Consider the following 24,618-nt stretch of genomic DNA (forward strand, 5'->3'; position numbering starts at 1 on the left):
TAATAGTTCCAATTTAACCACGCCCCTCTTGAACATTAAATTTTTAATCCTCAATTGATAAGCAAAGTATCATTCCATTGGATATGCAATCATATTTTTGTTGGCCATGCTTTGTAAGTATGGAATTTATTAGGCTGGGATTTTTGTTCTCAGACTCTCTGAGATAATGGGAGGGCCCCACCAAATGCTGGAATTCCGGACAGAGAATATTTGCTTTAAGTAATTTCAAAACAGATTTCAGGTGAAATCAGGAGAAATACACAAAGGATACCCAGGCCTGACTCATACTTCCAAGAGGAACAGACCCACAGAATGTCTGAGATTTCAGATGCAGGAGTGGACACAAGAGAAATACTACAAATGAGGCCTGCATCAATGGGACCCTGGACAGCAATCTCTGGCCCTTAGAGGAAGTGTGGCATGCTCTTGGGTATGAGCCTCCTGTTGCCAGCCTGCAGCTCTGATGTAGCGTTCTTGAGCATCACCTGGAGGACCGATTAGAAATGCTGACTCCAGTCCAGACTCCAGTGCTGGGTACCACCTGAGCTCCCACTGTGCACAGGGCTGCTTTTGTCTCCTAATCCACAGAATTGGGAATGCCTCTGGATACGTGGACACATGGGTGATCTGAAAAAGTCCAAGTGATGACAGATTGATCTTTTAGACCATGTTAATGCATTACATAGAGTATCTCCGTGTTGACAGCTGGATGGTGAAATGGAACCTGACCAAGACTGCACCATACGGACAGTTCAGCCATAGGACAAGGCTCCGGATGGATGTGGACAGTACAACAGTATCCTTTCCAGAGAACCCCTGTTAACCCCGGGCCAACTGGAAAAGCCAAGAGGGGAGACACACATCTCATTTGAGTCACTCGACAATTATTGACTAACCATCTAACATTCACAGCTTTGGATTTTTTTTTCTTTCCTCCCCTATGCAGTTTTTTTTTTTTGCTTTATTCATTTTTTAAAATTTTATTTTATTAATTTATTCTTGTAACATCTCAATGGTTATCCCATCCCTTGTATCCTCCCATTTTCCCTCCCTCCCATTTTCCCCTTACTCCCCTCACAGCTTTGGATTTTTATCAGTGGAAAAGGTAACAGAGAAAAGTCAAACGCTGCCCTGGGGCTCACGACTTCATTGTGGAGGAGTGGCCACAGAAGAGACAAATGGCATGGAGAAGGCTGAGTGAGAGTGGGACGGGAAAGGAGTTTAAATTACTAGAGTGAGCAGTGATGTCACAGTTAGGAAGGTAAAATTTGGAGTCTGTGTGGTAATCTAGGAAAGGAATGGCTCAAACAGGAGGGGGGACAAGCATGAGGGTTCTGAGGCCTGGACAGCACGAAGGAAGCACAACTAGTAAAAAGAAAACAATAGGAACCTCCCACCTGAAGCCAGGGGCAGGTCTCCGAAGGAACCCTCAGTCAGGCACAGGCTGCTGGCTGGAGGCTGTGCTGGGCTGTAGAATAGGATTCTGCTCTTTAGAAAGCAGTCTGCTGTAATTCATCTGAAGAACATGGTGTGTGTGTGTGTGTGTATGTGTGTGTGTGTGTGTGTGTGTGTGTGTGTGTGTGTGTGTGTGTGTTGTAAAGATGGATCCGCAGTCAAAATCAATTACTGCTTGTCCTGGTTGGTTTTGTTAACACAAGCTAAAAGGTATCCTGGAAGAAAAATCTCAGTTGAGAATTGCCTCCATCAAATTGCCTGTAAGCAAATCTGTGCATTTCCTTCATTAATTATTGATGGGGGTGAGACCAGCCACTGTGAGTGGTGCCACCCCTAGTCAGGCAGCCCTGGTCTTCAAGTTATAAACTAAAACAAACCATTCCTCCCCAAGTCGGTTTTATCACAGTAAAAGAGAACATAACTGTGACACGGCTCTTGCAGAGGCTATAGATTCAGTCCCGAACACACACATCAGCCAGCTCACAACTGCCAGTACCTCCAGTTCCAAGGGACCTGAATGCACGGGGTGCACATAAACACACACACACACATATATAAAAATAAATAAATTTTAATAAGTATGCGTCATGCTAATAGGATGCTGTGTTGATAATGCATCTACACACCAAGTGTTCAAGTGTTCGCCTTTCCGCTCTGTACTCTGTTCTTTCACTTTCTGCCATCAGACGATGTCGTATATGAGTACAAAATATGGCTTAATGGACAGTTTTTCTTTGTCTTAGAGCCAGCCCAGCAAATGCTTCTCAGGGAGGCCTGTGCTTTTTGACATGGACCGTATCTGTTAGATGTTCAAACTACACAGCTCTCTGGAGAGATTCATTACAGTTCAAATTATACACGTCTGTTAAAGCGAGGATCGGTTCTACCTTCCACGTATTTGTTATTTCTGCTTTCTGAAACTTCCTTCCAGCCCCAAAGAGGTCTTAATCCCTGTCAAATATTATTACGTTACTAACTCTTATATAGTCTTGAAAGGAATTGTTTATTTAGTTTCAGTGAGTCCCTGTTACTGCCAAATATTATTTCATTTCAGCGCAGATGTAAAGGGTCCACTGACTGGAATGACCTCACAGTCCTGACACTGTGAAGAGATGGGTACCAGTTTAATTATGGACAGCTGAAAGTGATCCAGGAGTCACCTGCACCGGGCATTTATCATCATTACGAACTTCTCACCAGGCTGTGGCCTGAACACTTTCATAACGTCCCATTTGTGTCGGGCGGACATTATGATCTACAGAACCTACCTTGCCTGTCACCTTTGAATTTATAGATGGACGCTTTAATATTGCTTGGTTGTTTTCTTTCCCTCTTCTTGGAGGGAGGAAATGTGCTCCGGGCATTCCTGTTCTCTTTCCTTCCCTCTTCCCCCCGCCCCCGCCGTCCTTATCCTTCCAGCTGCTTTTCCAATTATGCTCCATTGGAAATTATTCATTACCTAAAGAATGTGACCTGGATAGGCTAGATGCATGGCAGAACCAGCAAGGTAAAGCCTGGAATGCAGTCAGCACTCAATAAATGCAGCGGAAGTGAAAGGAGAGGGCAGAGGGAGCCGGAAGGAGGCCTTGAGGCTAGAGAAATTTCCGTAGACTGCCTCTCTTGCCTTATAGACATCATCAAGTCAAGCAGGGTTTCTACTTCTAAGGTTCTCTGACCACTTCTCTGTGTGTATATGTGTGTGTGTGTGTGTGTGTGTGTGTGTGTGTCTGTGTGTGTGTGTGTGTGTGTGTGTGTATGTGTGTGTACACATTTTCACATTCTCCTTTCATTTCTGCCTTTCTCAAGATGAAGCTGGAATTTTCCGAGTGGGGTTAGACAAAGGGTTGAACGACATGAGCATCCGGGCTCCAGCCAGCTGATAATAAGCCTTGCCCACTCAGCTGCTGCCTTTTCTTCTCTCCCAAGAGCCTCTTGGGAGTTTTCAACCCACACACCGTGCTTGGACACCACTGAGAGCCAGCTTCGAACATGTCACTCACCTCGCCTCGTCCTTATGGGGGGTGCATCCTTTACACCCCGATACTGACACGAGAACAGCACTGCTCAGGATTCACTTCCTGTAAGCCTTTCTTAATAAGGGACAAACCCCAGGCCCCCCCCAGATCCCATTTTGGAAATGTCGGGGGCTATTGACTGTCACAACTAGGTAGAAACCATGGGTGCAAGAAGTACCCTGTAATTCACAGGAAAAACGTCCACAACAAGGAGTCACTGGCTCAAAATATCAATAGTGCCACCGGTGAGAAGTTTGGAGTTGAATTTTTTTCTTTTACTCTGAAGCCACTTGGTGATATTTGGGGACACTGCAGTGTCCTTACATGCACCTTTAAGTCACACTGCAGGCAAGTAGTTAAATAGTTTCGGCTGCAGGCTGATCATGCCTGACACCAAAGAAGGCACAGTTCCCAGCAAGAACCTTTTTTATGTGAGCACACCTGAATGTTAGTGGTCCTTTACAAATGTTTGCAGGCTACCGGTTCTGGCATCCTTTTCATCACGTTTATAGAATCAGGCCCACTGAAAGCAACATTTGACTCTAAAACTTGACATTTTCTGTGCACATAGACACACCCACTAAGGCAAATAATTCCTCTGACTTTTAAGTATTATTAGCACATATATAACAAATATAAAAGCAGATTACAGAAGTAAATAGTCATACTGCCTCTAATACTCTTTGAAGTAAGACATAGAGTTGCAGGATATGATGAATAAATCGCACATAATTAATCTGATGAATCTTTAACTGATAGACATAACAACTTTTCTGACTATAAATCAAGATGATGGATCATCACACATATTCATTTTAAGCTACTGATAGAAAGTGTTGCTGTTATTCTTTTTATTACTTCAGTAGCACAAATGCAAATTTATATATATATATATATATAATACAGAGAGAGAGAGAGAGAGAGAGAGAGAGAGAGAGAGAGAGAGAGAGAGAGAGAGGGAGGGAATTTTAGAAATGCAATTACCTCCCAATTTCATTTGACACACACACACACATTTTGTAACCGCACATGTACATATGTACCCAATAAAAGTCACAGCACACACCTCCACAGGTCACATGAAAGCATGCATAGCCAGATTCTAGGCACTTGCCACTCTGTCCCCCACCATTTTCTCTCCTACAGTCTCTGTCCCACCCTTGTCCACACCCACCCACATTCCCCCATTGCTGCGCCACTCTCACCCTGGCTAGAGAATATATCAGTTATTCAAGGAAGAGCTCATTTTGCCTTCTGGTTCCACCAGGGGACTTCATGCTGGTGGGGATAGGATGCATGGCCAGAGGCACGGCAGCAAGAGCAGGCGGCTGGCTGAGTATTTGTCATCTATACATGGAAATAAGAGAGCAGAAAGTGGAGTGAAGCTGTGAGCCCCGAAAGCCTGCTGGTTGTAGTGTACGTCCTCCATCCAGGTTCTACCTCCTCCAGAAGATTCTATAACCTCGCAAGCAACATCACCAAGTGTGGACCAAGTGTTCAAACACATTACCGAGGGAGGACACTTCTCATTCTCGCTAGAAGGAAAGGACTTTCCTATCTTGCCTAGGAGATTGCTCCTTTGTGGCCTGTTCCTAGGCCACTGAAACCCTAGGTGGGGAAACAGCTGTTCCAAGAAGCACAAGCAGAGAGACCAGGTTACTGTTCACTGCTAGCCTTGGGCATGCGGGTCTTTTGAGTTTAAGAGAAGAGCCACCCCCTGCCCTTAAACCCAGCCCAGACATAACCACCACTCACTACTTGGAAAGCTTTTCCTACATTCTGTACTGAAGCACTCAGTCTCCAAACACAGTCAACCCCCACATACAAGTAAAATGAAATTCAGAGTGAGTTGCCAAGATAAACCTCTCCTGTTTCCTAAGTGTTAGAATACAAGAGGCGCCAGGTACTGAGAAAGCATACCTGAGGGGAGAGAGGCAACGGACAGCGCGCAGGCATGAACTGAGAGCCTTTAATGCTTTGCTTCACACCAGCATTGTTTATCTTCATACAGCAATAAATTTCCTAAGTACCCAGAAACAGAGATCTCAGCCTGGCCGCCACAGATTCCCAATGCTGAGCCCTCGGCACACTGAACCTGAGCGGGAACTGGTACTGACACAGGTGTGTAGCCATTGCTTACACTGATGGCGTTGGCTGAACAGTTATCTTTTGTGAGTATAAAATAAAAAGACCCAAAAGATTACATGAACACAATTTAAATGGTGATTAACTTTTCCTCACTTTTCACATCGTAATCCCACCCTGATCAAAATATGTGGCTGCTTACATGCTAATTTTACCCAATTAAAATTAAATCCAAGTTTTCAATTCCTTTGACTTCCTATAATATCTAACTAATCATTAAATATCATAGTCCAAAGTCATTTCTTACAGTACAGATGAATGTTTCAATTATTATATCCATCTCCAAATAAAACTGCTACTATTGATATAGACAAAGATATAAGTTGAAGAATGTCCAATGTTGGTGATGGTTAACAACAGACCCACCCATGAAATGTTGGTAGGAGCAAAAATACTATTACTAAGAATACATAGCTCTCTCTCTCTCTCTCTCTCTCTCTCTCTCTCTCTCTCTCTCTCTCTCTCTTTCTCTCTCTCTCCCTCCCTCCCTCTCTCCCTCCCTCCCTCTGGGGTACACCTACCACTACAGTAAACTTCTCCATATCAAAGAAAAGAATACATAGACACTTAATGTGAAAAATAGCCTGCATGTCCACCTAATTAAATAACCAAACACACACACAAGAGACTACTGTCTGTTAAAAAAAATACATACATAAATAAAACATGTCAGTACAGCAAATTGTCCCAGATGTTTTTACATATAAACACAAGGTACAAATTATTTAATCATACAACTAGCATGGTTGTATTAAACATGAGGGTATATATGTATAGGTATAGGAATGTTTATGTATATGTGTCTATATATGTATATGTATGTATATATATATGTGTGTGTGTGTATCGGAAACTATGGAAGGTTGCTATGGATTGGCTCACAGTGACTAGCTCTAGAAAGAGGTCTGGGTTGGGGAAATAGTCTCTTTTTGCTGCACAACCTCCCGTACTGTTGAGATGTTTTTACCTTGGAAATGGATGACAATATTCTTCAGCACTTGAGTCAATCACACACCAAGAAAATGAATTATGCCAAGAAGGTGATGGTAAAAATTATACATGCGTGCATTAGATCCTCTGTGTTCTGAAGCCTGTTCACTCTGCTCTGTGCTAGTTTGGGCACATCTGTCTTATTCTTCTCTTGTGTGCTGGACTATCCAAACAATCCTAAGTCATCTACCCAAGAAAGGGGACTAAATATAAAGCCATGCTTTGTAAATTGCCACAGTTACAGCAAAATTTCATAGGACACAAGGAAAGCTGTCAAAACAAAGGAAATTTTCCTGCAAAGCTTCTGAAAGAAATGGCTTCCCTGGCCTGGCCCTGCTCCCCCTTCTGCCCACCTCACACAGCCACTACTTGCCCTCTGCTCCACAACTTGCCTTAAAATTCTGGTCCAAGCAAGATAAATGCAGATCTAAAATCTGTACACATCCTCAGAAGTCACTTGAGATCACATGTGCATGTTATGCAGTGACCAAGCTGTCCCATGTGGTAAGCACCTGAGAAATCAGGCAGAAACCTCACGGTTTTCCATCTATCCATCCATCCATCCATCCATCCATCCATCCAGCTCCCATGGGAATGTATGAGCCAGTTGTAAGCACTGGGAAGGCAGATGCCCATGAGAAGGACCTAGGAAGAAGAGGAGTGGTTGCAGTGAGCACTGGTATCTGTGGGTGAGCCTGATGGATGCCCAGACAAAAGAAAGGTTTAGCTTCTCTGTTTTATTTTTGTTGTCTCAAATCACTAGATGGCAAATACGACAGAGTCCCCATTCATGGTGATGCAGAGGCACATGTTTTTGCCCAGCATGCTCAGAACCATAATACACCCTAAGAGAATGGGCATCCATCCAACACTTCCAAAGCACTCTTCACACAGTAAACACATCCCACCCCCCTCTGTAGTGCTTGGCGGTCTTCTTCTGTGACCTTTCCCAGCATAGGCCACATCCAGTCATCCCACCCACAGCCTTCTCATGTGGCCAGGTTCCTCCACCCGCGGCCCTGACTTACAGAGCTCCCCAGGACTCACCCCATCAGTTCTCACCATTTTGATGAGTCCCATTCTCCCCTCTGAGTCATGTTGAGCTTCTGACTGCAGCCGGACGCATTTATTTGGTCCTTTGACCTGATGAATGCCTAGGTTCAAACTCATATATGACAAATTTTTTTTCTGACTAATTTTGGAAGCTTAGATTCTTGTCTAATTGCTGCCAGCTTCCTTTGTCTGTGTTCTGTCGAGTCTTTCAATACTTAGAGCCCTTCTTACCTTGCTCTCACATACACATGCTCACTCGAATACGCACAGAGAGAGGGGGGCCACCCAGACTGAAATGCATACAAGATACACACATCCCCACATGTGTGTTCATGTATTGACCTTTGCTCCTAGAAAAATAACCTTTAGAATACTAAAAGGTACAAGTTTGATTCTTTTTCCTTAGTTAGCACACACAAGACAGGGAAATGAAGCCTTTCAGAAGTATTTTGTAAAAAAGAGAGTCATCTCTTAAATCCCCCTTTTCAGATTGACTAAAAGGCATTCTTCTCACAAAAGTCCTCTGAGGATTCTTTTTTATCTGAAACCACAGTCCTGGCTTCCGACTCTACATCTGCGAGCAACAGTATGAAAAGCAAGACCTGCTGGCAGAGACTCACTTGTAAAGCTCTTTCTCTGCTGCCTCTCCTGGGGATGGCCGACATGCCACAAGAAAGGGTTCAGTCTCAACTCTAAGTTGGTACAGACTTGTTTTCCTTAATTTCACTCATTATCCAAAGGCCCTTCCAAAGAGCTAAATCTGGAGTCAAACATTACTTCAGGGAAAGCCCAGAGGACAGGTGTGTCCCGGCTTTCCCATTGCTGATGATGCCACACACAGGCTGAGCTGTCGATAGGTATGTCTGGCACCAAGTGGTTTCCATATGGTCCGTCAGGGCCAGCCTGGAGGAGGCATTCCACAGGGCTACATCACCGTCTCCTGTACCCACTTTGCATCCACAGCTCATGGAGTGCCAGGTGCCTGCTGTCCCAGTGACCTTTCCCATCTTCCCATCGATGCTACTTTGATGCTATGCCTGGTTTTTATTGAAGCCCAGAACTCTACAGGTTTCAGATACACAAACTTTTATGGCCTGTAAAATACTTCTCTCTGGGAACCTTTGGTTGTGCTTCTAGTACATTTTAGCCCAGTGAGGTAATGTTCGTGGACCCTGGAGTCAAGATGCTAGAAAGCACGTTCAGATATATCCCATCCATTACTGTGGCACTAGGCCGACTTCATCCAAACCTTTCTGGGCACAGGTGAGATCCTGTCTTCACTGATCACCAGGGAAAGGGCTATGCTGCCACTCTGAGTAGCCCACTTCAGCTCTGACTCCTTTCAACACTGTCATGATCTTTATACTCTATGGGAATGTTCCATGCCAGGCTGGTATGAGCTTTAAAACCCCAAATTTGAATATTGGGGACCAGATGTCACAAAGCAGCCTGATTGTCAACACACTATTCAGCTGCTATTGAGAAATGACATTTCAAACCAAATATTAACACCCACCCTTGGGGCTGGGCCCAGCCACACAGCTTCATTTGATAGTAAGTGCCTGAGCAACAGTCTCCTCAGGATCCCAGAACATCCAGAATCTGGGCATCGTTAAACAGAGAGGATCTGTGGGAGTCCTGTCTGTTTTCTTGATCCCTAAAAATCACAGCCATCATGACCATAATTTATGCCAGCAGGACAGAGCCTGCCATGAAAGGCAATCAGCGAACACCTCTCTCCCTTTCTCTCTCTCTCTCTCTCTCTCTCTCTCTCTCTCTCTCTCTCTCTCTCTCTCTCTCTCTCTCTCTCTCTCTTCTCTGTATCATGTGTGCATGCTCACACACACAAATACACAGACACACACACACACACACACACACACATGCACACACATACACAAGCGCGCGCGCACACACACAGCCTTTGGGTCTCTGGTTTGTTTCCTTGGCTTTTGGGAAGAGAAGCTTTGAAGACATCCTCTTCCTGGGTTTCTCATTCTGCAGTGCGGAGTCAGAACCTCTGTAGTCTCTGCAAGGTCCAATTACGTTTTGGCACATGAAGATCCGCAGGGCCTTCTCTAGTTTGAAGCAAAATATGTATCTCCCTTTCTTCAAGCTATTTCCTTTGGCAAAGGGGAAAGTCAGAGACTGGAAACCCTGACCCAAGAACTAGTGTGAGCCTCAGACAAGACACAGCTCCAGAGGAGCGGTGCACACGGTCATTGTCTGAGATGGAGGGCCTGAAATTGACACCATATGCACCAGAGGAGTGATTGCTCCAAGGGGTGGGGGAAGAAAAGCCACATGTCAGAACATTTTAGCAACACCTAATTCATCCTGAGGTTATAAATAAATATGATGCTCCTTTAAAAAAAAAGGAAGAAAGAAAGAAAGTTGAAAAAATCTTAACTAGATTGCTTCTGTGACAATCCTTCAGGCAGAAATGGACTTTATTAGGAAGACAACAGGAATAAAGAGAAACACATAACAACTTTTATGGTATATTTTACATGATTTTTTGCAGTAAATAAAGTGGTTATAGGGCTCCAAGGAAAAGGGCCCAGATGTGAGAGTTGTGTGAAATTTAGGGGAAACAAGCTGTAAAAAACACAGCCATAAAATAGGCTGTCAGTGCCACACATCTGGACAATACAGCTGTATGTTCCCAGTGCCTGTCGTCACCCAAAGAAAACTCAATAACCTCATTTCACCCCAATTAGTCCACATACCAACAGGATCAACATAAAACTTTAAGGGGGGGCAACATTTGTATGGTGCCCCTGTGTCAAACAGCTTTTATCTTTCGCTTGAATTTGGTCGCCAAGAAATACGGGGCTGCTAACACAGTCATTTCCACCATTATAAAGCTCGATTCAGTTATGACATTCTAGTAAGACAAAGTTTGACAGCTTGAACTACCAGCTATGCCAAACACCATCAGACTTTCTGTAGTGTGAAAGTGGCCTGCCAGTCATCCCAGATGGGACTCTGCCTGGGTCTAAAGTTCTGGGAGTCTGACACCATTGTACAAAGCTCCTGCCACCTTGCCGGAGATGATACTGATAGAGAAATGGCTCAGTCTCGATGGTCCCAGGCACGTTTCCCATGTACATATTTTGCAGTGATGGCCTGTCTTTGCATTAAGACAACCATCACAAAACATAAAGCATCATGCCATCCTCTTATCACCAACAGACTGTATCAAAGATTATAAAATGTCACCTTTCCTGATCATTGTGTTCCTTTACAGGTGTTGCTGGCAGCGAGAGCAATCATGGACAGTGGAGAGAAACTAACCTTACCACTGATAGGGAAACTCTTGAAATTTCAAATTCTCCAGATCAAATTAAAGGACCAGCAGAGAAGAGAAAGTGAAAAGAAGGTACCACACGACACATGGGTCCCCCAGAGCTCAGCAAATAGCGGGTGGGATACAGTTAAAGCCGCTGTAGAGTGTGGTCCAGCAAACCTGAAAGATACCTCTGCTCTTTAGGGAAGGAGCTACTCATGAATATGTTTGCAGAATTGTGACAAATACATCAAGGAGAAGTCCCCTCATTTATGAAAATGGTAATATCCAGGGCATGTAATCAAGGTGGTTTTATGGTAGAATCTTTATTAATATTGTAGCAAAGATGGGACCCAATAAAGAGACAAAGAGTCACAACAAGTGAATATAAAAAATGAGGGGGAAAGAATCCTCAAGTTAGGATTTAACTGTTTAAGTTCTCTGTGATAGTCACTCAGTGTGTTTATTAGCATGATAAGCACAGCTAAGTCCCCACAGCTAAGTGACAGCTTGAGTAGCCATCCACTGTTCCCATTCCCAAAGCTTCTGTCTGATCATTTTTTTTCCACATGAGGAACTTTTCCTTTACTCTGCCTATGGAACTCAATCAGCATGCTTTTTAAGTTCACATTTGCATCTGAAAAAATATTTTTAAATGCTCTCTGTAAAGAGATGCCCAACTCAACCCCGCTTGTTATGATCATTACTTTGAATGAGAAATGCTTTCTTTAGTTTTCAAGGCATGTTGAAATATTTATTTCAAACACTCCTATATGTTTGTGGTGTGTGTGTGTGTGTGTGTGTGTGTGTGTGTGTGTGTGTGTGCGTGCGTGCGTGCATATGTGGGATGGATTGAATGTGAGTTCTTTGTGACCTTAGGTAGAAATAACAAAAACCAACTAGTGGAAGGAGAAAAGGTAAATATATCCCATTATGCCTTCCTTGCCTTTGCAAGAGCCTTAGATCTAGGTGTCCTATTTGATTGAACTTCTGAATGGATAGTTGTGGTGGCTATTGAGATGATGGTGGTAATGACATCATCACTTTGTCCTTGCAATATAGGGCTCTGTGCTTTCCTAAGAGAAGCCCATATAGCATCTTATTAGGCGGCACACTCTGTACCCAGGAAAATTCTATTCACAGAAATGGTTGATGTTATGACTTAACTGCTTTCTATCATGGATCATAGATTTGTACCCTAAGAAACACCCTGGGAAGTTAAGAGTTAGCAGAAGAAAATTTAGACAATTTAAAACTACTTTAAAAATCCCATGTGTTTAAACACCTATGTCACAGGAGAACTTGAATTTTACAAGTAAACTGTGTTCAGTAAAATGCCCACATATGAACAGAGTGCCGAAGCATGTCACTTTACTTATTTGCCACCCACTATAGCTCAGTAATTGTTTACTACAATCCTTTCAGATTTTAGTAAGCAATCTTCAAATAAAAATAGAATATCCTAGATACTCAGGAACTTTTTAAATGCATGAAATGACATAAAATATGTCCTTCTGCTTGTTGCATTGTTCTTTCGCTTATGATTTCTGTGAATTGTGAACATATATTAACATGACTGGGAGGTTCTGATGCCGTGGAAAGAGCCTGGATTTCCTTGTTGAAATTTTGAGTGTAACACGGCATGGCTTGAACTTTAGATACTGAAAAAAAAAAACACCAAACACAGTAAAGAGAACTCTGAGCAATTAAGAACCAACAATTACACAATGCAATTTAATGTGCGTATTATCAGTGGTTTCCAGAGCACCAGCCCCTTGTGTCTCAGTTGAAAGCATCTGAGCAGGTGCTAAATAAATTGATGAAAACTGATTGGAACGGATAACTCCCCAGAAAGTCCTCCTCATAAATGAGAAATGAAAGGAGTTGTTTGCAGGGTGAGGTAATCTATGTACATTTCAGCAAAGCTGCCTGAGAGGTTAGTTGGAACAATTCAGGTTAATGCTTGTCAGCCAAAGTCTGGCTGAGAGCAAAGTAAGCATGTACAACAGACTGTCTACAATAGTTAATGGAAGTGTATTACCAATGGGGGACGAGGGTCTTCTTCCTCTGCTGAACCTAGGAGAATGGCTCTGCTTCTTGACACACAGGGAACGAGTCTTCAGCTTTTTCAACCTTGCCATTGAATCTACAGAGATATTTGCTTTCATGTGCTAATTCTTGTATATTGCTTGCATCTGTCCAACCCCAAAAATATTTTATGTCTTCTGTGTTTAATTTTTGGAAATGAACTTTCCAAAGAATGAATGCTTTTGAAGAAGAAGGAGGAGGAGGAGGAGTTTAATTTTTGGAAATAAGCTTTCCAAAGAATGAATGCTTTTGAAGAAGAAGAGGAGGAGGAGGAGGAAGAGGAGGAGGAGGAGGAGGACTGGGAAGAGAGGGAAGGAAAGGAGGAGGAGGAAAGGGAGAGGGATGGGAAGGAGGAAGTGGAGGGGGAGGAGAAAGTGGAGGGGGAAAGGAGGAAGAGGAAGAGAAGAGGAAGGAGGAGGAGGAGACTCATCCATAGCGGTAATTAAAGAAAATCTGAAGGCAAGGACGAGGGCACAGAAAACTAATAAAATTTAGTGTTTCTTGTCTTTTTGCCCCCATGAAACAGATGTAATATGCCATGATATATTTGGTCCTATTTCCTCAATCAAACTTTCCTTTAAAAACAAGTGGCCTATTATAGTTTCAAGTGAAAGATAGGAAGGAGATATTTCAGACCTGGTTAAGTGAAGAACGTGCCGCAGCTGAATGCCAGCTGTGCTTCTGCTTTCTGCCTTGAAAGAAAACTTGCTAGATAATTAATATCATGAAAACTATAAGCAAGAGGTACTTTGAAGAAAAAAAATGTAAAACCTTTAGCATGTAGATTTCTAGGATACAAATTATAGCTTCTAATTTTAAACAGCTTGAACCCGTTTGAAAACATTGATCTGTCTGGGAACACTTTGATAACAACTTCCAGCTCTATCAATATAGATATGAACAATATAGATAGAGATTAGCAATGTGACCTATTGCATAAACATTTCTAATATTTTGGAACTTCCCAATATGATTATCTTGCATAGTAACAGTAAATTAAACCATTTATTATGTCATAAATGTTGAGTAGGAGTGTTTGCTCAGAAATGAGTCTTCCTTACACAGTTATCTCAGTAACTGCTCTGCAGTTTTAGTCCTGTCATTATCATCTGTCATTAATTCACCAGCTCAGCCAACAGTCACCAAGACAAACACCTGTAGACACAGTGTTCCTGGATACACGCATTCTCCTTGTACTCATCACAATTCCAAAATAAACCTCTTTCCTGGACTTTATTCTGGAACATTTCGTTTTAGCTATTGAATGACTTTTTTATTTTCACTCACTTTTGTTTCTAATTAACTCTAACTTTTGTGACATATTTTAATTATAAGCACTTACTTAATTGTGAATAATATCATTTAGATTGAACAATTAAAAGAAAACATTTAATGTTCAAAAAAGTTGAAAATGGCTATGGGTACATCACACACAAAAAAAGCATTGATCTTTATTATTACTAACCAATGTAAATGGAGTCTTTCATGCTTCAGAACTGAAATTAGAGTATTTGTAAAGGCTTTCTGAAAAGATCCAAATATATTTTAATTGCGGCTTTCGTGGATGAATTCAGTCAGCTCACATTTTCTTAGAATTTTATAGCAAATACTTTTATATGAAAGAATAGCTCTTTCTGTTTGTAGCTTATGTACTGAGTGTGTGGTGCCTTATTTTCACATGCACTAGAATGGGAAAAAGACAGACAAAAGATCTATGGGTGAACAGTATCCAGAAAAATTAAAACAGCTTAATTTTGATGATACCAAGTAATGATGGCCCACACATGCCAGGGCATCCTCCCGGCGAGAAATGGAGAGAAGCTTCCAGAGACATTCTCCAGCTTCCTCCAGTCAAAACCCCAAGAAGCTGGAAATCCGCCAACGAAATGCCATTTTGTGCGTGTGTTTTGTTTTAAAGGAAAGACCATTGGGACAGACCAGGAAATTACAGGCTGGTTAGGTTTGATTCAGTTGTGGTTAAATTCTTCAGAAACTATTTTAAGAAGTCAAACAGAGGAAGAGCGGGGACTCTGTTTGGAGGGACCCGTGTGGTTCCAGGAAAGGAAGAGCTCGCCTCACCAGCTGGCTGGAATTCTTTGAGGCCGGATTATCAAAATGAAGGTACAACCAACACAAATGGAAGATCTGAGGCATCCCGAACCCCAACAGTCCAGGAGAAATAGATGACTCCCCAGCTGGCCTCTCCACAAAATAGAGCTGTGCTTTGCTGACTGTTTTGATTTTTATTAATGAAAACTTTTCATGGACATCTAGAAAAATTGTGGAGGAAAAAATATACTGGCATTTTAAAATACCAATTAATAATAGTTAGCTACTCTTATTGACTACTTATCTATTCAGATGTATTATATCATTTAATATTTAGGTGGTTTAATACAATTAGTGCAATGAACCATTGCCAATTTGCAGACAGTGAGGCTATGGGTGGTGGAAAATTAAACATTCCTGAAGGTCAGCAGCTGTGTTCTCAGTAGTTAGGAGTCGGATCTCAGCCAGCAGATTAAAGGTGTGCCACTGAGCTCTGGGAGCACCTCGCCTGTGTGTCTTGGTAATTCTGAGATGGCCTCTGGGCTCTCAGCCAGCAGACTGCTATCTGGTCACATTTCCTCAGGACATAAGGCTTTGGCTGCATAAACTGTCAACAGCCATCTGCCCCCCAACTAATTACTCTTCATATGGCTTCCAGAGGTTTAATGTGGGGACAGTTGTCAAGAAAAGGAAAATTCACCAAAAGTGAAGACCATTGAGTTAGCCAATCACTAGTACCAAGGGCAATCGTGACTTAATTTATAGTCCTTCCCAAGCCCAGTCTCTTGAGGAATGAGAGTTTCTGAGACTATTCCGTAAGTCCTGATGCCATCTCCCTGCCCCTGTGGGTAGGGAGAGTATTGTTAGCTTACATGATGCCAAAGTCTCTTCGAGCCACGAATGATCCGGCAGGAGGCATATATCAGACCCGTCCCGCCTCCCACCACCACACACACAAACACTCCCACATTCTGATTTACCGAACTAGGAACTTCACCAATTACCTCCCGTTCCTAGTAATATTGTATGGGGTTCTAGATATTGTGCTATTTGATAAGATTAAACAAATACATCCCTATGCAAGAATTTTTTTAATTTGTATAAATTTATGTGTATGTGTGCTGGTGCCTACGGAGGCCAAAAGTGAACATTGATCCTCTGGAGCTGGAATTCTATACAGGCACCTGTGATCTGCCCATTTTGGTGATGGGCACCAAGACCCGGTCCTCTGGGAGGGCAGCAAGTTCTCTTCTCCACACTAAAGATAGTGGCTCTCAATCTGTTGGTCATAACCTGTTTGTGGGTCAAATGACTATTTCACATGGGTCACCATTGAAAAGCACAGAGATATAATATTATTCACAACAGCAGCAAAACTACAGTTATGAAGTAGCAATGAAAATAACTGTGTGGTTGTGGTCACCACACCCTGAGGAGCTGTATTAAAGGGTCACAGCTTTATAAAGGCCGAGGGCCACTGCTCTAACAGCTCTCTGGAGAAACACATTTTTAATTCATGAATTTTCAGATCATTGGAGGCTCTGGGAATGACCTGGGGCAGTAAGGAGCAGGACTGGGGGAGAGTGAAGAGGAACAAACAAATATATAAGGCAGATAAGGCAGAAAGACAATCACAATACCATATCACTGTTACTATAATTGTAATATTTCATATCCTTCCTCTTTTGCTTCTTGATATATAGCCATTCCTTTATAAAGTTAGAATCATAGTAAAATATTTTAACAGTTGTTTTTAGTTGAAATTTATCATAAGTTTGCTACTGTCACAACATCCATATTTATTATTATTACTTGTCCCATGATTTCCTTATTTATTCCTCTATTGTTGGGCGTGTATGTGCTTACTACATTTGAGTGAATAAATAATATATTTATTACATGGTGCTCAATATTTTGAATAAAGCATTTAGTGTAGATTTTAGGACAGGATTAACTGGGTCCCCAAATGTTCCCTTACCATTACACATGGTTCTCTGTTCAAAAGATACATCAATGTAACTTGGAGATGCCTGTGTGTCATGCGCCAACTTGGAGATTTGGTAGAATGATAGCTAACTAACAATGAGGGATTTCACAAAAATTAATTTATAAAACTTATCTATTCCATACATGTATATACTGAGTTTATAGCCTTTTACACACACACACACACACACACACACACACACACACACACACGCCTCTCTTCTTACTCCCTTTGTACTGCTGAATCCTTTTTTAAGAAGATAAATGTGATTAATAATTTCTGACCCAATACACAGCCTCTCTGCCTGTCTCTGCAGCTCCCACCATCTCTGGAATCAGTCATGTAAGTTGAGGAGCAAAGTAGTGAAGGAATTCTAATAGAGGACGCAGAAAAGACCCAGTTTCTTGTAAAACACATAATGGAGGAAGTTAGTTACAACTTCCACAAGCCTGCTTCCTTGTTCCTCTCTTTAATTTTATCATGAAGATTTACAGTAGATCACACACTGAGCAGCTATACACAATATATAGATTATCCGCTATAAGAATATATGAAATATAGCTGTCCACTACCCTGTCCTTGCCTTTTACCACTGACCTCCAATTTCTACTGAGAGAGAGAGAGTGGACACCAGTTATGTTTGAATGTTAACATCAAGGTATCATTGAGAAATAAAATACTACCTAAAACATTTTGAAGTGGTAAATAACTACATTGCTTTGTTGCAGGATTTTTTTTATTGTCTTTAAAAAGATAATGATGCAACTTTAGGTTCTAGGTAGAACCGTAACAGTCAACCGAGTATGCAGAATGCCGTAATAATCTTCAGTTACTGTTTTTCATGAGACCTCCACATCTGCTAACAAGTTTAAATGGTTAAGAAATCCTGGTGCCTACCCTAACCCTCCCACAGTAGGTGTCCAGATGCCTTCTTGTCATGCTGTGTCCTAAAGAGAATGCATCCCCTGATGAACCTCACCCTCCACTCACATGCTAGGGAAAGTGTGTTCCCTGAACATGGCTGGGGAACAACTTTCAGGATACTCTCATCCTGCATTTTGTCTTGAACTGACAAGAGTCTCCCTGGAACCTTTTAATCTATGAGCAGATGACCATGGGCTAAGAACATGAAGCCATATTATCCCAAAGCAAGAAATGCCAGAAAAAGAATGTATGAACAAAGTGTAGTTTGTGGTTTAAGGTTCATCCCTGCCGAATGTTTATCCAGTCTGGCTTGCTCCTCTATTACCCCCAAATTCTGTAACATAAACCTGTGTTTTATAGGGGGTACATAGGATGAGAGAAAAATGAAAGAAAGGTAAGATTTGACCTTCCTGTGCCTGGAGCTTACTAGAAAAGGAAGAATCAATTTCAAGCCAAGGAATAATTCTAGAACCCTAGCTATCGTCCAGACTGAGACGGCTGAGGACATGGCCCCTGTTGCAGCCTCAATATGGACAATGGGGGAAGTGGAGGACAGACAGTCTAAATGCAGGAGTGGGTAGACCTGCTCTGAGTCAGAGAGGAGTGGATAGATTAGTTCTGAAGTCAGCTATGGGATAACAGAAGGGTTCTGTTCAGAAATCTACCAATGAACATCTCTACTAGATGGCCCTAGTGGACTCCGCATCTGGCAGAGATGTTCACTGGCATACAGTTTCTCGGCACTGGAGAATCCTTTCTGCACCTGGAGAGCCTTTCAGGGCCATTTTTCTTGAAGTTCTACCAACTGAAAGGTCATCAGCGTTAATGCAATTGAACGATGGTAAATTGTGTAGAGAGAAAGCCAATACCAGTCATCTAGAAACGGTGCAAAGAAGTGGAAACAATGAAGCAAATATTTCCACACATCTTTCTGGGTAGCGAAATTATAGAAATTCATGTAGCTTGTTTGCCTTCCAATTTTTTAGTAGTGATGCTTATTTTTATAGTACACTGGTATAAAAGGCTGACCAGGGGGACACAGAGCATGCTTGTGAAGGAGGTGAACCGTAATCACTCATACTAAAAGAAATGAATCGGAATGATTTTCTCCAGCCTCCTAGGCCCTGTTAATAGGATAAAAAGTAAGTAATGCGTAGGAAGCGCAGATAGAAGACGCCAAAGAGTAACCAGCAGCTACTGCTGGGTCCCTGGGAAGACGGAGCAGAGAGAGTGCAGACAAGGATGGAGAGGACGTTGGGAGAGAAGCTGAGGCCAAGAGGAGCCTCAGAGAAGTAAGATGAGCTTCGGCCGCCGAGTCACCCCAGTCTGATCTCCACCATGGCTCATCAGACAAACTGTCTTAATAGCATTCACCCACTTGCTTTGTGAGATCGATTTCAGCATGCCTGAAATCACTTTCACACTGCATGGCTAGATGCTGGCACCAGAAACTGTCACTTATTTTGATCTTAGGGTTATTATTAGGCCACTTCTCTCTAAGACCCCAAGAAAACTCATAGGAAACAATGTTCAGGTATTCTGAACTGATAAACTCCAGGGGGAAATATCATGTAAGAAGTTTCCACTGTGGTCTGCAAATGAGTACATAGATCAGTAAACGTTGCTTCTCTAAAATAATTTAGCCTAAAACCATTTCCTTTTCTCAGTTCAAAAAATTTACCCCAAGACTTTGAGCTGGGAAGGCTTCTGGAAGACTTTTGATGGCAAAGTTTTGCCTTCACTGTGGCAAGACTAGATGCCTACCAAAGGCATTCACGGGGTTCTCATGCTGGTCCATGCACCATCACTCAGCGCTGAGCTTCCTGCGGGCCTTGTGAGCCCTCCTAGCACCCACTGGCTAATTGGAGTCAGGGCCATGGCTATGCTACAAGGACTCACTGGGTAATACAGCCCTCTGACCTGGAATTCCCATTCAGTAACTTGGATATTATGTTGTTGCTTGCCCCCCACCAAGCTGACTTCCTCCTTTGTAAAGTAAAGCAAATGTCCCACCCACTGAACCCGTGCGCACTTAACAAGGTGCAACGTCTGCTGTAAAACATGAACTCAGTAAGTAGAAATGCCCTAATAGTGAGTGAGGATGACAGCCATGATTGAAATAGCCCTTTGCAAACTTATAGCCATGATTATTACTTTCAGTACTACAGGGCAGGCTTATTGGCCTAAACTGGAAGTTTTCTCCACGTAGAAAACCAGAAGGTTATAGACAGCACTTCAAATGTAAACCAGAGAGGTGGTCTGAGTGGTCTGCAGCCCTGGCAGGTATCTTCCCAGGCTCGCAAATCCTCCTGCTAGTCCATCACTGCCCTGGGCATCTGAACAGGCAATAACATCCTTGGCCTCTGGGTCTATTTCCCCCCCCCCCGCCCCCTCACTCCCCGTTGTGATTCTTTTCTTGTTTTTCTCATGGTGAACAGGGTTCTTGATAACGGCTTCTTGATTATCTAATAGCCATTCCCTTCATCCCACATCAGCCATTGACTCCTGTGGTTCTACCACATGACCCATCACCACTATAGTGTTAAGGTCTCACATTCCCTAACCTTGGGTGTTTCCTATCCTTTCCTCATAAAATGGCCTAATAGGTCTAGGTCCACTTCCCACATGGACCTTGGTTGACTCATCAGGCTCTGTATTGTAGTGTGGTTAGCCTGAATTAAGTGGCTAACATCTGCTAATGAGTGAGAATATGCCATGTGTGTCTGTCTGGGTCTGAGTTACCTCACTCAGGATGATTGTCTCTAGTTCCCTTCATTTGCCTGCAAATTGCAAGCTTTCCTTGTTTTTAATAGCTGAGTAGTATTCCATAGTGTAAATGTACCATGGTTTCTTTATTCATTCTTTGACTGAGGGACATCTAGGTTGTTTCCAGATTCTGGCTATTACAAATAAGGCTGCCATGACCATGGTTGAGCATATGTCCTTGTTGTGTAGTAGAACATCTTTTGGGTATATTCCAAGGAGTGGAATAGCAGGGTCTTGAGGTAGCCCTATTCCCAGTTTTCTGAGATAGCACCAGATAGATTTCCAAAGTGGCTGTACTAGTTTGCATTCCCACAAGCAATGAAGGAGTGTTCCTCTCTCCCCACATCCTTGCCAGCATGTGGTGTCGCTTGAGTTTTTGATCTTGGCCATTCTGATGGGAGTAAGATGGATTCTCAGAGTTGTTTTTATTTGCATTTCTCTGATGACTAAAGACATTGAACATTTCTTTAAGTGTTTCTCAGCCATTTGATATTCCTCTGTTGAGAATTCTCTGTTTAATTCTGAGCCCCATTTCTCAATTGGATTTTGGATATTAGACCTTTGTCAGATGTAGGGTTGGTGAAGGTCTTTTGCCAGTCTGTAGGCTGTTGCTTTGTTCTGTTGACGGTGTCTCCTGCCTTACAGAAGCTTCTCAGCCTCATGAGGTCCCATTTATTAATTGTTGAGCTTAAGTAGAAGGCCATTCTTTTAAACAACCTCTGATACACTCCCACCCACCCCCCACACCTGCCCCTCACCACCCCTGACTTCTTAGGGTTTCTATTGCAGCAACAAAACACCATGGCCAAAAAGCACGTTAAGGAGGAATGAGTTTATTCAGTTTACACTTCCACAGCAGCACTATTCATTACTGAAGGACATCAGGACAGGAACTCAAACGGAACAGGATTCGGTAGTCAGGAACTGATGCATAAAGGGGTAATTCTTGCCCAGCCTGCTTTCTTACAGGGACCACCAGCACAGGGATGGCACCACCCACAATGACCTGAACTCTCCCACATTAGTCACTAATTAAGAAAATGCCTTACAGCTAGACTTTATGGAGGTATTTTTCTGAATTAAGGTTTCCTCCTTTCAGATCAGTTGACCTAAGACTAGCCAGCTCACCACCCTACCCCCACCCCACCCCACATAGAAGTGCCCATCGCAGCTTCGACTCAAGCTGGACTCTCCACTGTCCTGGCTGCAACCATGACTAAACGACACATGCTAATGGATATGCAGTGGAATATAGGATTTAGTTTGATGAAACGAATTAAAGAATGAATCAGGCTGACTTTGGGGAAACCTCCGCTTGTTCACAAGAGGACTTGGAGGGTGAGAATGTGTTCTCTCATTCCAGGTAACAGAAGAAAGATTGAAGTCAGAAAAGGACAAAGGAAAAGCAAAGTCTCCCAAGGAGAAGAAGGCCCCCAATGCCAAGGCTGGGAAAGGAAAGGGGAAGGACCAGCCCGAGGCCGTCGCAGCGGTGAGGAAGGTCACGCAGTTAAAGCGGAGGGGCGAGGAAGATGACATCAAAAGCTATATTGGTCAGTGGCCAGCACCGCGGAGTGCTTTACAGATCAGAACAGGGATTGAACACAGTCACCCCAATAATTACACTCCATCACTCCCAGCCTTTTTATTTTTATTATAAAGCCACAAATAACTTACGCTCTGCGACACTCAGATTGAAAAGTATTCCTACTTGCACGCCAGGTCTGGTTTTAGCAAATGTCTGTTTAGCATGTTTCTCCACGGGCACACTTACATCATGAGAGCAAAGGACAAGAGGCAGGTGATTGGGCCTTTAGTGTCTTGGTGAGAACATGATGAGAAATCAGGAGTAATTACAGGCAAGCTGAAAGTGATCCAGCAAGAGGGCCCATGAGTAAAGCTGCTCCCTCTCAGGCCTGACCATGTAAGCACCATCCCCAGGCTTCCCACTGCAGAAGGAGAAAACCAACTTCCACAAGTGTCCCCTGACCTCCCCAGGCACACTGTGGCACACACATGCGTGACTGTGCATGCACATGCACACACAGAGATAAGTGGAATAAAAATTGATTCACGTGAGAAACAGTGGCAATCAAATCTAATAATCTGAGATGCAGGCAGAAAATAGCTTCCTAATGTAAGCTTTTCCCACCATCATTATGCAGACCAAATAGAGCTCCTTTCCTCTTCCTCCTCCTCCTCCTCCTCCTCATCTTTTTTTTTTTCTCCCTTCCTTCTTAACCGGCTGGTACAAAACCGAGTCATCCTCACGAATTACTGGTGATTCCTTGCTGCTTTTTTTTGAGCCCAGAAAGAACTACCCATTACTATCTTTGTTTTATTTGTTTGTTATCTATAGACTTATTTTTGTCCCCATCAGTTTTTATCTTTACTGTGTTCAGATTAAGTAAGAGAGACAGGCTTTCTTTTGCAACTGTTATTGGTTGATCCCTCGCATGTACCTCTACTCTAGATATAATACTCTCACAATGATTCTGTGCTTCCCAAAGACAACACCAGTGTTGGTCATTTTAGTGATAAGGGAGAAATAATTGCATAAAGTTAAAACTTAAGAGTCTGTCGTTGGCTTGTGCATTGGCCTTGCTGAGCTGCACTGTGTAATGCAAGGCTTTTCTGCATCATGCAGTCAGCACTAAATCAGGACAATGATTCTCACGCCTAAACTAGTCCAAGAGATGATTGTAGTTTGATGTTCATAAGGAGCATTACCAGGAAAAAGTGAGGAGAGATCCAGGTCTTTTAAAAAAGTGTGCACAGTGTATTTTTTAAAATGCAGTGCAGTAAATAGCTGCCTCGCAATCAATGCATGGAGTTCTCAGGGCCCTGATGTGAATTCATTCAGTTCTGTGCTACAGAGCACGGCACGGTATTTCCTTATCCTGTAAACACCTCCACTTATAAAGTGCCAGCAGGCTGCAGCTACTTGTAACTCGGGAATCAGGCCAGATGTTACTCAGCAGAGAAAAGAACCAAAGGAAACCAGTTACAGGTTAAACTCTGACAATAGCCAAAGCACCGGTTTCCATGGCCGCAGGCTTCGGGTATGTTGGCCATCCTAGTATGCCTATGTCTCATTTGCAGAACATGATTTTATATTTTGTAAAATGGTCCCAGCCTCTTTACTGCAAGAGAAATAATGAAAACCAGTCAACAGGCCTGCAATCCAGCCAACTGGCTGGGTCTTGGCAAGCCAGAGGGATTACAAATGCATGCTTAGTGTGCATCAGCGCCGATTTGCTGGGGGACAACTGTCCTCCCTAACAATGACATCTGACCTTCTTTATGGTATTTTCCACAGACGACGAGCCAGACGATGGCGCCCAATATTACATTATTGTCACGGGATTCAACAATCCTCAGCTATTAGCCATTATGACTGAGCTTGGCATTCCTATAACCAGTGTGATTAAAATATCTTCCGAGAACTATGAGCCTCTGCAGACACACCTGGCATCAGTCAGACAGCAGCAGGAAGCTGTCCTCCAGCCAGAAGGTACGCAGTCACCAGACCGCTCACAGAGGCCATCAATATTGGCCCCCTGTCCTCCAAACTCAAAGGCAATCAGCTGTCTGAAACATGGTCAGAAAAATACTCACATTATTAAATCCTTCCAAGACAGATTTGCTATCTATTCTGCTTGTATCAGCCAAGAGCCATAAATTTTGCAAATTAAAATTGTACCCTGTGTAGTCACAGAAAACATAGGCTACAGGTCAGAAGACTTGGTTATACAGCTATTACTTCTCAGCCTTTTAACTGAGACCAAGTGTGGTTGCACAGCTCCATTGCTCAGGAACTCGTGATCTGTAGTGTTTAGCCAAAGCCTGGGCTGAGTGAA

The 24,618-nt window shown here is 42.8% G+C and overlaps 1 protein-coding gene across 1 annotated transcript in view; it reads left to right on the plus strand.

The window, feature by feature from the left end:
* SPAG17 (sperm associated antigen 17) overlaps nucleotides 1–24,618 on the plus strand; it is a 209,574-nt gene that overhangs the window by 56,196 nt on the left and 128,760 nt on the right. The window contains exons 4-6 of the mRNA XM_084757928.1: nucleotides 10,909–11,040; nucleotides 22,125–22,311; nucleotides 24,078–24,272. Coding sequence (XP_084614054.1) covers nucleotides 10,909–11,040; nucleotides 22,125–22,311; nucleotides 24,078–24,272 — 514 coding nt within the window. The remainder of the gene's footprint in view (nucleotides 1–10,908; nucleotides 11,041–22,124; nucleotides 22,312–24,077; nucleotides 24,273–24,618) is intronic.

This window comes from Acomys minous (genome assembly GCF_964271855.1).
Source record: "Acomys minous genome assembly, chromosome: 14".
Classification (NCBI taxonomy): domain Eukaryota; kingdom Metazoa; phylum Chordata; class Mammalia; order Rodentia; family Muridae; genus Acomys; species Acomys minous.